Here is an 18,157-nt window from a genome sequence, read left to right as displayed (position 1 = left end):
GCGAAGCGTGCGAGGAGTGGTTGGGTGGAGGCGAGAGCAGGCACGGTGGGCGGAGGCGGAGAGGACAGGGGGAAGAATGGAGAGATACTATTCAAAAACCCTCGCCGGGCGCACTTTATAAGGGCACTTCCGAGTGGATGACAAGTGGGCCCAGGCAATCCAATCACATCCTGAAACAGTAGCGCGTACGCGATACATGGCGAAAAAGACGGCATGGGAATCGAGGCGTCTATGCCCTATCCCATCCGAGCGCCGCGGTCCGCCCCGCTTCGCGCGCGTCCCGAAAATTCGGATCCCACAAAATCCGCTAACAGTAGATCGATCTGTTAGACGAGAGATTTCCTGCGATCCGTCGCTCAGAAATTACTAAGTTCAAAAGTTCACTCGACGAGAGAAAAGAATGGATCAAGGCGACTGAAAGAAAAGTTGATGTTATCAACGAAGAGTATATTGGTCCAAGACGATACATGTCCAAAACACAAAAGCAGGTCGGAAATATTATCAACTCCTTCTTCACTCAGACCTCGATCCATTCGGGGGCTAATGATGAAGTCATGTACCTAGGGTAGGGTCATAGACCTGATCTAAGTACCTTACCCAAGGACACCCTCAGAAGAAACTGCCTTCCAGTCGACCAAGAGGAGCTTCACTCGACGGACTCAAAGGACTCGACCATGAAGACTCACTCGACCACCAGGAGATCAAGAGGCACTCTGCATCCAAACGGTCTGTAATTAAGTAGTCTTTATGGCATTTAGGACACTTTATGTAAGGCGTTACCAGTAACGCCTAGACTTAATGTACTTTAAACCCCGCATTACTGAGGGCCGGAGGGGTCTGGCGGACACTATATCAGCCACCCCCCTCCTCAGTGTAAAGGGTTCGCACCCCTGTAATCCATACACATATAATCCACTCGACCGCCTCCGGGCTCCGAGACGTAGGGCTGTTACTTCCTCCGAGAAGGGCCTGAACTCGTACATCCAGTGTCTTCACAACTGCTCCATAGCTAGGATCTTGCCTCTCCATACCTACCCCCCATTCTACTGTCAGACTTAGAACCACGACAGCACCGGTTTCCCATCGTGATGCTCTGGGTGAACCTGCCTGGCGTGCCGCCATGTCCGAGGAGTTTGCTGCTCTCCGTCACACTAACACCTGGGTGTTGGTGCCTCGGCCACCTGGTGTTAATATTGTGAGCTGCAAGTGGATTTTCAAAACCAAGCATCATATGGATGGGTCTATTGATAAGCACAAAGCTCGTCTTGTTGCTCGCGGTTTCACTCAACAACATGGGATTGACTACGGAGATACTTTTAGCCCGGTGGTGAAGCCTACCACGGTTCGCTTGGTTCTGTCTCTTGCTGTGTCTCGTGGTTGGATCCTTCGACAGATTGATGTGAGCAATGCCTTTTTACATGGGTTCTTGGCCGAAGATGTGTACATGCAGCAGCCACCTGGGTTCGAGGATGCCACTTATCCCTCTCATGTCTGCAAACTTCAGCGGTCTATTTATGGTCTAAAGCAGTCGCCTCGTGCCTGGTATGCTCGTTTGAGTCAGCGCCTTTCGCAGCTCGGTTTTGTTGCCTCTAGATCAGATGCATCTCTGTTCATCTTCTCCCAGGGTAAAATACAAATATACATGCTGGTGAAAGTTGATGATATTGTGATTGCTGGCTCTACCCCCGCCGTGGTGGATCGTCTTGTGCAGTCATTGTTTGCTAGCTTTCCCATCAAAGATTTGGGTCGCCTCGAGTACTTTCTTGGTTTGGAAGCGTCCTTTCATTCAGGGGGCATGACCTTGATGCAGAAAAAGTATGCTTTGGAACTTCTTCATCGCGTCAACATGGAGAACTGCAAGGCCACTTCCACTCCGCTTGCTACTTCCGAGAGTCTCTCACGTCATAGTGGTGCACTACTGGGTAGAGATGACTCCTTCGGTATCGCAGTGTGGTTGGAGCACTTCAGTATTTGACCTTCACTCGTCCTGATATCTCCTTCGCAGTGAACAAAGTGTGTCAGTTCCTGTCACAGCCAACGGAGGATCATTGGGAAGCAGTCAAGCGTATTCTGAGATATGTCAAAGGTACGCTAGACATGGGACTACGGATTCGTAAGTCCAGATTTACTGGAGTGAGTATATTCACCGATGCAGACTGGGCAGGCTGTGTTGATGATAGGCGCTCCACTGGTGGTTTTGCTATATTTGTTGGACCTAACCTTGTATCTTGGAGCTCGAAGAAGCAACCCACAGTCTCGAGATCAAGCACCGAGGCAGAGTATAAGGCATTGGCCAATGGCGCGGCTGAAGCCATTTGGATAGACTCAGTTCTCACAGAACTTGGAGTCCCACGGCAGCGCAGTCCTATATTATGGTGTGATAACTTAGGGGCAACTTACCTGACGGCGAATCCAGTGTTTCATGCTCGGACCAAACATATTGAGATTGATTTCCATTTTGTGAGGGAACGAGTAGCTGCTTTTGAACTGGAAGTCAGGTTTATTTCTATAGATGATCAGTTAGCGGATGTATTAACTAAACCCGCTACTAGGCAGATGCTAGACCGTTTTAGAACCAATCTGAATCTTGTATGTAGTTTAGATTGAGGGGGAGGGTCTAGTGTATTGTCCTTGTACACGTATTCGTATACGTATGTAATTATAATTGTGATCATCTATATATTGAGACGTGAGGCTGGATGTCAACCGCCCACGCAAAACCCTAAACCCTGTGTTTAACTTCAAGGGCTGAGCAGTTTAGTTCAGTAATCAGTCATACCCAAGCTAACTTCTCAGTTTTGGCTCACCTTCCAGGTTACAAAGGACATAGTTTTATCTCTATCCAAACACTGGTTTACGCATGAAAAAATAACCACCGTAAAACGCTGAGGCTGCAAACTGCCCCGAGCATGTTTTTGACAGACCTAACAACTTACATGGTTCCCTATCACGGCCTAACTATAAGATATTTGTGAGGAAGCCGGCAGGAAACCATCATATAAGATATTTAATGGTGACTTGATTAAGACACAGTCTTTCCACGCTGATTAAATTTGTGACGTCAGTATACCACAATTACGAGTATATGCCAAAATACACACCATTGAATCAGTCTACAGTACACACATGAGAATATCTAGTGCCAGCGCACAACCATGTTAGTGGGGCATCATTTTATTGATGCACTCGACAGCGAAGACCTAGCATAAATAAATGAATACGTCCCTAGGTTGGGATCTTAGGATGGCATCCATCTCATGAAACGCCTACATCGACAAAGAGACCTGCAAAAAATTCCCCTGCCGTGCGTGGGTGAGGCTGACCCATCCTCTCGATCCCCATGACTTCCTTCGGTCGTTGACAGCTCAGTTCTATGCCGGAATGTCCCTAGGTGGTGGTGTACAAGCACTAAGGAAGATGGAGGAGGCCACACGAGGAGGAGATCCCCTCGAGGATTTTGAGCGGCTTATCGTGAAAAATAGGTTCCTGGTGGTACTATCAGGAGGGTCCTTCCAGACGCGAAGAATGGCAGCTGCATCATCTTGACCACGCAGCAGTTCGAGGTGGCAAGCTTGTCTGTGGGACGTGCATACAAAGTTCTATCTCTCAACCAGTGGCGGAGCCAGGATTGGAGCAAGTCCCGGGCCCAAAAAAAAGTTTTCGCCACGAGGGAAAGACTTAATGCCCATAAGGGTTTTAGCTACCACCAAAGATACCCCATACAAAATATAGTGAATCGTACGAAAATTTCAAAATTTAAACTCAATACTTAGCAATACAAAAAAACATGATAAAAACTACAAAGAAAAGTACGTGATAAAAAAAGTACCAAATGAACGGTTTTCTTCATCAATGCCTCACATAACCTCCTCAACGGTGGAAGAAGAATCAACACCTTCAAGGCATCAAAAGCAAAATTTTATAAGAGTCATAAAAATCAAGTGAAACAATTATTATTTATACAAATCTAAAAACTTACCACTTCCTTGATAAAAGCCCTTTGCAAGACCTATATGATTGAAAGCTTGATACCCTCCATCTGAAATGATAGGTTTAGACACCCCATTGCGGACACCGGTGAAAAATATGTCTTCTTCCTTTTTCTACGATATACTATATGAGATTGGCGATTACATCAGGTTAAGTTCAACAACACCCTACATATATGACACATACATTATTTCAATTAAATTTCAGTTCACATTAACGTTGTAGAACATGGTATAGGACTACTAGTGGAAAGCATCAGAGGAAACCAGGAAACTATCACAAAAAAATACCAAGATGCAGCAATCAAGCAGCCAGCAGAGGATGACGCTCCACGCGGATGAGCCACGCACAGGAGGGTGGTACTATCAGGAGCCCAGGAGTAGGAGGAATGTGTGAGTGGGCGGAGGCGGCCAGTGGACGACGCCGCGGCGGCGGACGGCGGCGCCGCGAGCGCTAGAGTCGGAACTCTCGAGATTGATCGTGCGTGACGCGAGTTCGGTCGGCGGCGGCCGCCAGCGCACAGGAGGGTGGTACACATCTACGTACGCTACGAGTTAGATCGTGGCCTCGTGGGGAGAGTGGAGTGGAGGTGTTGCCTCGTGCGTCCGTTTTAGCCTTTTATGTGAGACAGCCCATCAGCCTTTGGGCCATCTTCATGTCCACGCCCTGGGCCTGCTGAAAAACATATGTGTATAATAGCCTGTTCGAATTTCCACGCCCCGGGCCTGGGCCCTAGGTGCCCGGGGCCTAGCTCCGCCCCTGGTCTCAACCAGCTACAAGCTGAGAACTCTGTCTATGCCTTCTTTACAAAGGTAATCACAAAACTTGAACTTTATCAGCTAATTAATTACATTCAGAGAATACTTCCCTCAAAAAAAATACATTCAGAAAATATATAAAATCCCTCCATATCGCAGAGGAAAGAAGTCCACATAACCCCCTGAGGTTTCCGAAACTGGCTAATCCACCCCCTCAACTCTAAAACCGGTTAATTAGCCCCCTGAGGTCTCTAACACCAGTCAGGACACCCCCTAATCCCAATTAGAGTGGTTTTTGCCGGTGGTTTTGCTTGCGTGGCCCTGGACCATTGCCACGTTGGCTTGCTGAGGGTTACTCCAGGGACAACCATGAAGAATCTGCAGAGATGACTGGGGAGAAGCAGTTCCACTTCCACGACCTCTTTGATCTGAGTATAATTCAGCAGCCAACTGCGCTGAGTTTGGGTGACACAAGGATGGCCTTTTGCCAAGTCAATGGCTTCTTCCGTGAATACATTGCCTCACGCCAAATGGAAGAGAATCATGTGTTTGAACTTACAGGCGGCAATAGTGCAGTAACCACCCAACGCACAGGGCGTCACCTTGTGATATCAGAAAGCTGGGTCAGAGATAGAGTTGTGTTTGAGAGCACTGACTTCTCTCGGCTCCGGTCACTAACAGTGTTCGGAAGATGGAAATACTACTTCCTTTCTGAAAATATGAAGCTGCTTCGGGTGCTTGATCTAGAAAATGCATCAGACGTAGTGTATAGAGATCTCGAGAAGATGGTGAAGTTGATGCGTCGCCTCAAGTTCCTCTCACTGCGAGGATGCGGTGCAATCCACGATCTGCCAAGTTCGGTAGGTGATTTGAGGCAGCTCCAGACTCTAGATGTCAAATACACCTCCATAGTCACTCTCCCAGCCAACATCATCAAGTTACGCAAGCTGCAGTACATCCGTGCAGGCACCACCTCTGCAGCCAAAAAATCACCCACACCAAATCATGTAGTGCCCCGGCTGTCCAATTTCTCAAGTGGTCGTCACCTAGTTGGTGTTGCTGTACCTCGAGAAATCGGGAAGCTGACAGCGCTGCACACGCTTGGTATTGTGAATGTCAATGCTTCAGGGTATAAGGTTATCCTAAAAGAAATCCAGAAGCTCAACCACTTGCGCAAGCTCGGGGTGTCTGGGATCAACAAGAATAACAGCAAGAGGTTTTTCCTTGCAATCACATATCTTGTCCATCTGGAATCACTGTCAGTGCGGCTCGAGGACAACAATGAAGATTGTTTCGATGGTACGGAGCTGCCTTTGACAAGCCTGCAGAGCCTGAAATTGTATGGGCTTGGAGACCGGTTGCCAAACTGGAAATCGCAACTCACCATGCTCACAAAGATGGATTTGGACATAGCCAGACTGACAGAAGAGCATGTCTTCCCCCTGTCGGATGTGCTCACACCAGAAGGAATAAGGAAACCGACTAGGGGGGTCATCAATTTCCTTGGCGAGCTACCAAATCTGTGCATTCTCCGTCTTGGTGTTAAGCAGCTTCAAAATGATGAGCTCAATGTGTCTATCATTACAAATGACCCGGAGGAATACTCTTTCAAGAAAATGAAGATCTTTGAGATTACCTGCAGCTCCAGTTCCAGCTCGAAAGTTACTTTCGGAGAGAAGACGATGAAAAAACTTGAGCAGCTGACGGTTGACTTCTGCAGTGGCTCCGAGTTCTTTGGCCTGAAGCATCTACGTGATCTCAAGGAAGTCCTGCTCAAGGGTTCCAGCTGTGACGAAGCACTCAAGGCTGATCTCGTCGCAAAGCTTGAGAACCACCCAAAGAAAATGAAACCTGTTGTGAAGATGGAGGAGCCTCTTCGTCCTGTTGAGTCAGGGAGTTCCAGGCGGTCAGAAATTTTGCTGTTAGTTTAATATTGTTGCACTTCATCTTAATTCTTCATGTATGTGTGCTAGTGTTGTGGCATACTGCTACGAACGAGCTAGATCATGTCAAAGCACTTGTTAGTTATTTCTTGTTTTGAGAGAGAGCTGGATAATCTTGTAATTGTATTTTGGAGTTTCGAAACCATGGTTGGATTGTATGTTTGTGATATACAGTACATTTTTAAATCTGAAACAATTCACAGGGAGTATTAATATATATGCGTCATATATGTATATTAGAGGCAAAATCTGTGTAGAAAGCACATCAGAACTGCTATTCTAGATGCAAAACAATAACCCAGACTACTGTATATAGAACTTGTTTTAAATGTTTTGAGAGACTAAACACATACATAACGCAATATGGTACTGAACTTGATACTATCCACTCTGGGTCAGTGATGATACTAGCCTGTCGCAGTCAGATGATGAGTGGCATCTGTACCCGTCGTTTCATTTGTTTAGTATGGATATCGTTGAGGTTTTTCTTGGATTATATGTTTAATTGCCTGTTAACAACTAATTACTTTTGCGATGTTACAGAGCTCGTCATCAATGTTATTTACCAACAAGAAAAATGGTAGGTACCTAGCAAAGGCTTACCTGTCTGAGTTGTTGTCTGGGTGAAATATAGACAGATTGTTTGTCTACCAGAAGATTCCCAATTGCTTTTGGTGTCATCTACACCAGCAAAGTGAATGTTCGGGAACAAAAGCACATGAGTCAAATCAGCATCAGACAAATTGCATATGAAGGTGATGTGTTCCTGCCGAATCCTGTACCACAATTTCCACAATGCAATCAGGATGAGATAGAAATGGAACAAGGCCGGGGATTGAATACATCGACCATTCTTCCATTAAATCCTACCAAATCTATATATGAACATGCAGAGAACCTAGCAAATCTGCGGTTGCGCGAACCAAACAGCACAGTGTACCTGAAATCAACCGGGGAGAGGCTGACCAAACTAACAACATGATATGCTGCTTTGGGCTTTTGGAGCCACGTGCATCAGGGCATCGATCAGGCTGCTAGAGCAGAGCAACAAGGTCGGCCTTGTGGGGGCTGGGATGTGGGGCGACCGTTCGATTCGGCCAAGTGACCTGGGCGGTGGCCTCATCGACGGAGGGGTCATGTGTCTCCCCAGCGGCGTAGGCGGAGGAGCGCAGGATTTCGGGTAGGGCGGCGTTAGCAGCAGTGGTACCATTTAGAGCGTCTCTAGCATATCCGGTATATTCTCGTCCTGTAGGAAACGTTTACGGGCGGCCTGTAAAATTTTATGCAACTCCGACACAGTTCCCCTGTCTCTAAAATAACCACCGCTTTTATCTTTAGAGGATCCTGTAAAAAAGATCCTTTCATCCCGCTGATTCATGGGAAGATGACCTCCCCGTATCTTCTTGGAGGAAAGATAACCGCCATGAAACTTTCATGTGATGATTTACTGGTCGAGATGAAGGGTGCAACAAGGAGCTCTCCCCTGCGTCCCTTGCTGCCGTTCCAGTTAGGCCACGGGCTGCTGCTTCCTTGGACTCGTCTGCTTCTCGCCTGCCACTGAAGAAAGTTCAATCTACTCTAACCGAGACCATGACTACGCCCAGCCGGTGTAGCAATCGCCATGCCTCCTTCGCTCATGGGCCATCAGCCACAGATGAGGACTCTCTCTCCAAAGCAATGTGTCGTCAAGCGGAGCACAACATTGACTCGCCGACGGGTACACCTTGCAATAAATCATTTATTTCTTTTTCCGGTTCTTGTATTTCCTCTTGTCTAAATAATATTGGAATTAAAATTGGAAAGGATGATGATGATGTGTGTGTGTTTCGGTGGGGGTGCTAAAACGCATGGAGATCGACCCAGGGGCGGAGCCAGGAATTGTACATTGGGGGAGGGGGGGAGCCGAAAACTGGAAAATTCTCACCCCACAATGTGTTGTAAATAGACCCCTTTTTTTGTTAACCATCTTAAATAGCCTTGGGCAACAATTATCTATATGTACAGAATATAACACTTAGCTTGTAAAATATTGCCCGGAAGATATATTGAACATACCACTAAGGAATTTAACTATGAAAAAATAGATAGCCATTAGTACCAATGTTTTTAAAAATTTCGACGAAGCGTCTAATTAGTAAATTCATCTGTTACCTTACGTGCTAGATTAACTAGCCTGCTATGGTTGTAATCCATAAGAAATACTAGCAGTAGGGAGAGTGTATGTTGGTGTACCTTTGAAACTGAGCCCTAGACCACGCGCAGATGCTTTGAGGACTCAACTACGAGGCTACATGGCTGAATCCAAGGTTTTGGTTACCGAATGAGGCAATTTTATCGAGGGGGACTGATAAATGTGGTTACCATGGTTACTGAGAAATACCAAGAAATACCGAGACCTCTCAAAACAAGAATTTTATAGTTGAATTTTGAATTCAAATAAGTGAATGAACGAATATTCGAACCAGAGACCTCTCAAAACAGGAACCAGGTTGCTACCAACACGCCAGAACCAACTCTCATGGCATTAATTAGATCCTACGTACTTTACTGCCAATCGAGTGTTTAAATTCAAAAATTTCAAAAAATGGTATTTTTTGCTCGGTATGGCGATTTACCGAGGGGCACGAAAATATGCGGTAACCATGAGAAATCTTGAAATTTCGACCGATAACCAAAACCTTGGCTGAATCAACAGAGCGGCTGACACCATCGAAGCAACCTGCGCCCACAAAGATATAGTGATCGCCTGATCGGAGTAGTTTGCTATCTGCCGGCCGCTGGCGAACTGGAGCAGCGCCCCGCGGTTGGCGAGCCCTAGATGACAACCGTACCGAGGTCCACCCAAAGAATGAGCAAATGTGCATGTAGGCTTCGTACCTTCCACAACCGAGGGTTAATGTGGGTAGATGGGCTACGGGTTATCTGGGCTTTGGTTTGTGTACTACACGATTAGAATCCATTTTGGGCTGACTTATTAATTAAGTTGCCATTAGCTCCGGCCAATTAGCACATGTATTAGCCTGTAGTCTCTACTCCTAATCTCTCAGTTGGTAGGTCGCGTTTCGGGTTTTATTTTCGTCCCACCATTTTCGTCCGGTTTTTTTTTCGTCCTCCTCTTCCACCACGCTATTACACCTTGGTTTTTTTACATCCTTTCCCACGCATGCGCACAAAAAAACCCCCGAGTGACCCATCTGCCTTATCCCTAACCCCCTCTCGTCTCCCTCCCTAGGACGCAGCCGCCCATCGAATCAAATCTCGTCGCCGGGCTCGTCTGCCTCGCCGTGGCCGATGAATGCGTCGGCTGCGGCCATGCCCCCTCTCCAAACGGCGGCGATGACGGAGGGAGCAGCTCACGCTGGCCAGGCTCCCGACCGAACGCGTCGAGTCATCTCTCCTCGGGGCCAACCCCTCCTATTCATCGCATCTCTCCCTGACTCCGTCTCCTCCACGAGATGTAGCACCACCCCACGCCATGGACGCCCTTGCCGGCTGCATCTCTCCATGCGCCGCCACTCCTATGACACCGCCGCCCGGCAGTCTCCACCAGCACCATGACGGGCGTGGCCTCTGCACGCGCCGTCACCTCCCCTCCAGATCCGGCCGTCGTCGAGGGCATATCCATCCAGCAGTGCGCCGTCACCTCCCCTCCAGATCCAGCCGTCGTCAATGGCGTATCCATCCAGCAGCACGCCGTCATCCCAATCATCACCGTCCACGGCGTCATCGCCCAGGCCCAGTCAGGGGCCGGCAAGACCTCCATGATCTCCCTCTTCGTCTGCCAGGTCATTGAGACCAACGTCCACGAGTAAGATGCCCAGCCCTCCCCCTCTGCTACCATTGCTGGATTTGTCAGATTGATTTTTTGGGCAAAGAATCTGATTTTAGGGTTAACCTGCTATGTGTACAGGTGATTTCCACATAGCTTTTATGTATGACGGCTGGAGGACCAACTCAGACCTCGTTTGCCCCAGGGTCAGGAGGTCCAAGGCGCCACAACCAACTGCCTCTGCATCCATATGCTGGCAATTTAATTTGATTGTTAGTCTTTGACCATGAGCAAGAATCTGTCAATTAATTTGATGCTTCAGTTAACATGTAATTTGCTGAATTACTATTGGTTAAGCACCGTGCAGGTCTTTGTTTGATTGTTAGTCGGTGACAATTAGCAAGAAGTTGTAGGAGGTTAAAATCATCTGCCAATTCTCTTTTAAAAACTGCCAACTTAATTAATGAATCATGTCGAATTGTAGACGCAGTGAACAGATAATGCAAAGTTCCTGCAATGACTAATTTGAGAACTACCGGTGTTACATATTTCTAAGACTATATGTGTACACGTCTAATGCCCTTTCTGATGTTTCTCACTATCCAGATTACGCTTTTAAAAAAGTGTTTGTTATGTTTAGTGTCAATCTAGAACAAAATCTGTTTTGACTCCACTCTGGACAATCTTCAAAGAGATGCTAATTCTTCATGATTATTAACTTGACGCCTGAAATATTAATTTCGTCTGTCCTATTTTGGTTTATTTCAGTTCAGTGTGGTAATCTACAGCAATCAAGTTAACAAATCTGAAGCATTTTAGCAAGGCAACGGTGCAAGTGCTCTTTTGGTGGAAGATGAAGCTTTTGTTGGGCTTGTGATGTTTTTCTGAAGAAGACTGACGATGAACTCAAAAGACAGATATAGTACTAAATGATTCAGGACTGCTGCAGCTCTAGAAAGGATGGCACTCTTCATATTGTGATGCAACGTCATAATACTAGATTGTTTCTATTTGTTCTGATGCAACTTCTATAATTGCAGGTTGCTACTACGGGAATACCTGATGTCGCTTCATGTCAGTTATATCTTCCAATATTTACAGAAACTTCCGAAACTGGCACCAGGTCAGGACATGCTGATGATAACCTTCCAGTTTTGCTAAATCATAGTTACTTGAGTAATCTCTACTCCTAAAGTGTTCTTCGAAGGTGCTCATCATCTGTCGATACACAACACCGCAGTTATTGGTGGTTTACACAGGATAGTTTCCAGACCTTTATCGCAAGATGGACGAACTTGGCATCTCAGCCAGTACTCTGCCTCATCAACAGTTTGATGTCCATTTGCATGAAGTTAGGCCAGCATCAGAATATCCGTAGCCTTTTTGAGGAGATGAAGGTGAAGAATATTAAGCCGGATAACCTCACATGTTTCCTTCCAATGACCAGCCGTGTGGCATTGAACAAGATAAATGTTGTTGGAGAAGTTTTAGAAGAAATGCAAGAAAAGGATGTAGTTCTAGGGTGGTATGCATATAGCATGGTTTCTATCTACCTGAGTGCTGGTTTGGTTTTAAAAAACAGTCCGCTCTCAAGAAACTCGAGGGCCTTGATTTTAGAAGGTAACATAAATATCTAGATTGATCGTTCATGGTCCTGGGGCTCCTTGTTACAGTGAGGAGCGCCGTTAGGGCGTGCCCTGAATCGAGAGGAACAAGTATGTTCACTTTCTGTTCGCTTTGTGTTTGCTTTCTGTAATCTCAAAGCAGAGCAATGGTCACTGCAAATTTTATCAGAGAATGTGCAACAAAAGCACGTTCAGAAGTTCCTGTGAGCCCTAATTATTTCTTGAGAAAGCAAACTTATTTATCCTTGCTCTATTTTTTGTGTACTAAGATTGTTCGTTTGTACCCAGCATGTGTACGTGATGTGCCCTGCCGCTGTGTGTGCTTCCTGCTAATGTGTGTGCTTCCTGACGCTGTTGAGCATGCGTGTGTGTGTTCGCTGTCGCTGTTTATTAACATTGTCATGCTCTCCTTACTTTTTGCTTAACAATTCATGATCAATACTGAACATTATTTTTTGAATAGATGCCACTTGAACTTAGTTTTAGCTCTCATGTTGTTCAATGAATCGTCAAGTAATGTTTTGCATGGATTTTATAACTGACACAATGTTTCTGATTTAATGAGAGCCAACCATGCGTTCCTGGCTTCCCCGGCGATGCCAACATGGCAGGGCAGGACCCAGTGGCCATCTTCGGCGCCTTCATGGACTTCTTCAGTGCCGACCTCTGCTTCATCATCTACGGCCACGACCCCTTTGCCGTCGGCATCATCTGGCACCTCGGAATGCAAATTAAATGTGTTCATGGAGTGGGGTGTAATTGTGATTTGTGCAATGGTTTCAGAGTGGAAGGGGATGTCATTCTTGTTTAGCAGGGGCTGCAAGTTCTATCGCTATAAGCCTGACTTGCAGCGGCAACAACAGATTCAGATGTGGTAAGCTCATTCATTCATTCTCTCAGGAGAAGAGGACCAAATTGATTCAAATTTTGTGTTCTGATCTTAATGTTGCGAGGTTTGCGATCGCATGTATGGTCGGGACTGCGTGGGTCCGGCGACCAATTGTTTGCATCTCTTGCTGTATGGTGATGATGACCGGCTCCTGTTAAATCCAATACGACTGCACTTCTTCGCTTCAGGTGGCCGTGAAGCTCTGACTCCATCCTCACGACACTCAAACCTGTCTTGATGATTGCATCAGATTGCAACTCTATTATCTTTTCATACCATGATATGCGTGCATGTCTCTTCGGTTCTCAAACAAGAAATACTTTTCTTTCAGTTTGCTTTGTAGGTAACATGCAGTGTACAGTTGGTAGCAGATTATGATGCAAGTTTGTTTGTTTTCACTCCAAGCATGATTTTTATGATACATGACGCTACTCTGAGGCTGCTCCTCACTACCAGTCACAACAAGATGGAGCCCCTGGTGGTCCTCTGAAATTTGATTCTCTCGATGGCCGAGGATCGTTTTGCTATGAAGTCTGATGTACATTTTTTTAATCTCATGTAGGAAGAAGGTATCCCCCCTATACGCAGATTTCTAGCTTGCCTATGTGTTGATAAGTGCATTCGGCCAAACAATTTGCGGACCAAATAAACTTGTTGCAGATACAGAAGAACAAGGCTGCACACAAGGAGTTGCCTGAATTGCAGTGGCAGCGGTGTTGTAATATGTAATGTTTTCCATCAACTTGGTCTATATTCTATCCATAAGTCTAATGAATTGGCCCTTGTTTATCAGGAATCAAGCTTGTGAAGAAAAATTTTGTTACTTTAATGACACACACTTGCAGTAAGTCATTCAGAGATATATTCAGTACATGCCAGGTTGCCAAGCTCAGAGCCACCTGTTGTCTCCATAAATTCGCTGAAAGCAAAAATCAATTGTCCATAGTCATGTGAAACCTTCTAGAATTCTTTTTAGTATTTTGCATTGCTTGTGCATTTCTTTTTTTATCACTTCTAATAACCTCATTGATTAATTTTTCCTATCGTCATGTCAGTCCTTGCTCTAAATTTTTTGTTAATATGTTGCACTTCTTGTGCATTTCCATTTTTATCACTTCTAATAATCTCATTGACTGTTTACATCTCACCGTGTTTACCAAGAACACGAGTGATAATTTTGTTTTATAATAATACAATAGTGACAATTTTATTTTATTTTATTTTCTGACATAGTTCTCAATTAGGCTTACAAATATTTTACATTGGCAGTAGTTCTGTCATCAAGCTTATGTGTAATGTATTCCTTAGAATGGTGTTTCAGCCATTTCTATGTAGGTGGCATGTGTGATGGCACGTATTTCAGCCATATCGACTTAGGTGGCATGTGTGCTGGCGCAAGAAAAGGAAGGCCCTGAACTGAAAGGAGCAACATATATTAATGAAATGCCCTGAATTAAGTGAGAGAGAGAGAGAGAGTTCAATTTAATTTGTCTGGTTTAAATATTTATGAGTAATTTAATTTGTTTGACCTTGAGTGTTGACTTGCTTTTTAGTTGTCAACAATGTCCGTTTTGCTGAATGTACTTGCTTATCCTTCTACTGGACTACCATTGATTCACTGTGCACATACACTTTCCAATTCTGTCTGTTTACTATCTTTTGTTATTATTTGTCTTGATAACTTGATGCTTTCTTCCTTGGTAGTTTAATCTTAACAGTTCCACATCCCACATCGAACCTTCCAGACTCATCCAAGTGACCATTTGCAACATCCTTTTCCGGTCAATCTGGATTATTTCAAGGTTTTCATCACTCTGGTGAGCATATGGTGCGCTAACTCGGTTAGCGCATTGACATAGTGCAACGCCCATTGATTAAACATTTTTATCTCTTATCATTTTCTGCATTTTCAGGTCTGCACAACATTCATGGAAATTATAGTCTTCCAAAATATTCCCGGATCACTTGCAAAAAGGAATGCTGTGAAGAGTAGCGTTTCATCATCTAGGGTCCAACAACCCAGAGGGAGCATTTCTCGGAGATTTGCTGCAAACAGCCTTCCTGTTGTCATTCTCAGGTTCGAATGCCCACCTTTGTGGAGGTTTGCGGCATTGTTATTATTATACGTTCAACATCATGAATATGCATGTTAATTGGTTTGCAATCTAAGGAACAATTTTGTTGGCTTGATAAATTATAACATACTCTTGCTTTGGTTTCATGTGGAGGATGATGATTTTTACTTTTTTGGTATTATTTTTTCTTTTGCAGATTCCTCATGCACATTCAGGTGTCAGTGGTAGAGTAATGAATGTTGGTGGAGGTCAAGCATTTAGAAGTGGAATGAATATGGGTGGTACCATTCAAGGTTTATCCTCAAACTTGGCCACTAGTGGTAATCGAAATTATGTTCCTAGAAACCCAGCTTTGGGTCCACGTATTACAAACATTGTGCGCAGAAGTAACATTGGAATAAATATAAGCTCTCGTGGGTTGTCGGTGCCGATTATCTCATCACACATCGATTTTAGGGTCAATGCTGCAAGTGGAAGACTAAATGTGCAAGGATCCAACAGGATGATGAATGGCCTTATTCTGCAAGGTAGTTTAATTAACCATAGCTTGAATTTATTACTTAGTAGATTTATGTTAAGCTTCATGTTTTAGCTTGAAATACGAGTACTATTTATAGCATGTTTAACTATTGCTATTTTAGTGCTCTGTTCAGCGTGTACTTACCATATCTCCTGCTTTGAGCTGTCCCCTCACCCCTTGACTTTATCTTACCAAAAAAAGGGCATATGAAATACTTAGTGAACATACCGTATGATGAGAGATTTTCTTGGGAAACACACTAGGTAGCCTTGATGTTAGTGCTCCATAAACTATGAATGAACCATGTGGTGCTGGAGTGTACTATAGAATTCATTTTTTTAAGCTACACTATCTGAATACTTAGACATTTTTATCTATGTAAAATAAGAGCCAACTTATAGAATTTTGACCTTAAACATTGAAGTCCAACATAATATTATACTGCTGAATTTCTGTCATATCGATATTCTTCCTTTTGCAGGCATACATTGAATATATATGTTCTTGCTTTTCTTAGTGATCGTTACTGTACCTATTTTGATTTCCTAGCCGCGCCTGTTGCTCTGCTCTGATGGTGGTAGCGCAAATGTGATAGTAAATTCCATTACAATAAATATTTGTTGATTTATATGTATGGTTAGAAAATCATGCAGCTCTTTTGTGAAGAGTAGAACCTTTTATTCTATTCAGGGGTTTCTTAAAATTTGTGTTACAACATATAAGCTTGCATCTGAATCGGGGCAATGCTGTAGGTATGCCTGATGGAGCGATTGGGTTGATGCTGAAGCTGATATACTCCCCTAAGTTGCTCCAATCGGGAATGCAGATATACTTCCGTGAGTTGCTCCCCAAAACCAATCCCTTGCTCTTCTTTGCACCAATCGGACAAGAGATGCGAGCCATCCTTTTTACTGGATGTTCTCTTGATCGTTTCTTCCTATGGATTTTGTGGTTGCCAGATGTTCTCTCGCTGTGGATTGGTAAAAAGACTAACTCTTAATCAGGGCGCGCGATTTTGATGAAGGTTGTAAAACATTTTCATTGGGCATCAATTTTATTGCTGGTGCTTGTCTGGCTGTAAAATCTGCTCAATATGTATATTTTCCTTTCGTCCGTGTCCCTTTTCCGATATAATACTGAACCTTTTGGAATATCTCTGTACATAAAAAAATTGTGTTCTGTCTGCCGATTGAAATGGACCTAAATATGAATACGAACCAGTAATTGTTTTGTGTTTTTATCACCATGTACATCAATAAATTTACCGCTGCTGCTGCATCTATCTCGGTTGTTGTCGCACATCGCCATTGAGGGATCCACGTGCCTCCTGCACACTGCCCTAAAGCCCCCTTTGCCATAAACACACGTCCATTGAGTCCTCCGTACATTGGAATGCACATGTTTGAACATGATAAAAGGTAGAAGCATCAGGGAATGTACACTCTCCAGCTCTGAACTGCTCGGTAATGCAAGTTTGATCTCATTTAGCTTATCGTTGATCCTGGTGTTAGTTAACTTGTGAATTTATGTGCAGAAGTATGGCACTATCATTTAGGTTTTTAGTCCTATGTGTATGAATTAGATGATTAAATTCATACAAAATTAGGAGCATAAGAAATCTATTATTGAAATTTATGGGTGGCATTCCTATGATACCTTTTTGACTATTTGAGCCGTAATAGAATCATATGAATATGTACAATCCAAAAAAGATGCATACAAAAGAAAGACAGATGAACCATCACAAGTCACATAATCATCTGTTCCTGGTTTATGGCAAGGGGTAGTACAGACGTTAGGAGGAAGGAGAGATGAGGTCACTTTCTTAATTCGAAGCATCACAAAAGGTTAGCATTACTATTCCATGGGATAACGAATTAAGGTTAATTTCATTTTAGAGGATAAAAGCAACCCGTGGACGCACATACACTCTGACGATTTTTTTGGAAGTGTTTAACATCCCCTTGCGCTTGGCAAGTGTGCCATGTGGTGATCGAGCTAATTATCGTGGGATTGAGCACATTCGAAGGCGTTATGATCAAGTAAACACCACCACCATTAGTGAGGGTGAGAAAGAGGATAAGTGGTGATACTTTTTCTTGAGTCGTGCTTATTGGCTAAGGGTTTGGTTACATTTCTTTCTCCTGTTGCAATGCACAGAAATTATACGCTGGCTCGGCCCCTGCTCCGTCCTCTGTTGGAAATAATCATGATTAGGTGTCCCTGTCCCGTACGGATCTGTAGCGTTAGCCGAATCAGCTCTGTACTACTTAGATAGATCAAGCACTATAATAATAATAATAATAATAATAATAATAATAATAATAATAATAATGCCGACATACTATGTTTGTACCCCTAGAGATATTACAGTCATCGAATCAATCATGTCTGCCCCCAAGAAAACCATATTCGTGGACATTGTAGATGCCTTGTTATCAAACGACGATCTGCAATGTCTTATGAAGGATGATGTGTTCTTACACGATGGTGTAAGCCCAATTGCATAAAATTTGTGATTATTAATATAAAAAATATATAATATCGCGTAAAACATAGATATAATCCATACGTGGAATTGCAGGTGA

At 44.1% G+C, this 18,157-nt stretch overlaps 2 protein-coding genes, 1 long non-coding RNA gene and 1 other non-coding gene across 5 annotated transcripts; 3 read left to right on the top strand and 1 right to left on the bottom strand.

Annotated features, from left to right (window-relative positions):
• The first annotated feature begins 1,120 nt into the window (after positions 1-1,120).
• Positions 1,121-7,318, top strand: LOC123046761 (uncharacterized). The gene is made up of 6 exons (XM_044470190.1): positions 1,121-1,892; positions 2,006-2,086; positions 2,156-2,223; positions 5,036-6,669; positions 7,091-7,172; positions 7,235-7,318. Exons 1-6 carry the CDS (start codon positions 1,121-1,123, stop codon positions 7,316-7,318), a joined length of 2,721 nt encoding a protein of 906 aa, XP_044326125.1.
• A 2,696-nt stretch (positions 7,319-10,014) lies between these two features.
• LOC123039797 (eukaryotic initiation factor 4A-III homolog B-like) lies at positions 10,015-11,393 on the top strand. Its single transcript, XM_044462802.1, has 2 exons — positions 10,015-10,499; positions 11,229-11,393. Exons 1-2 carry the CDS (start codon positions 10,246-10,248, stop codon positions 11,239-11,241), a joined length of 267 nt encoding a protein of 88 aa, XP_044318737.1. The 5' UTR covers positions 10,015-10,245; the 3' UTR covers positions 11,242-11,393.
• Positions 11,394-12,853: 1,460 nt separating this feature from the next.
• LOC123039796 (uncharacterized) lies at positions 12,854-14,902 on the top strand. 2 transcript variants are annotated; one of them, XR_006417982.1, is made up of 6 exons: positions 12,854-13,162; positions 13,537-13,543; positions 13,635-13,699; positions 13,768-13,818; positions 14,693-14,791; positions 14,888-14,902. It is a non-coding gene; the product is annotated as an uncharacterized lncRNA (long non-coding RNA). The 2 variants fall into 2 exon arrangements; XR_006417983.1 differs by lacking the exons at positions 14,693-14,791; positions 14,888-14,902 and adding an exon at positions 14,528-14,601 and having other exon boundaries at positions 12,855-13,162.
• On the bottom strand, positions 14,714-14,791 carry LOC123047893 (small nucleolar RNA snoR35). Its single transcript, XR_006423207.1, has one exon. It is a non-coding gene; the product is annotated as a small nucleolar RNA snoR35 (small nucleolar RNA).
• Positions 14,903-18,157: the final 3,255 nt, after the last annotated feature.

Source organism: Triticum aestivum, chromosome 2B, assembly GCF_018294505.1.
Source record: "Triticum aestivum cultivar Chinese Spring chromosome 2B, IWGSC CS RefSeq v2.1, whole genome shotgun sequence".
In the NCBI taxonomy this organism is placed as follows: domain Eukaryota; kingdom Viridiplantae; phylum Streptophyta; class Magnoliopsida; order Poales; family Poaceae; genus Triticum; species Triticum aestivum.
This window is presented reverse-complemented; position numbering and strand designations above follow the sequence as displayed.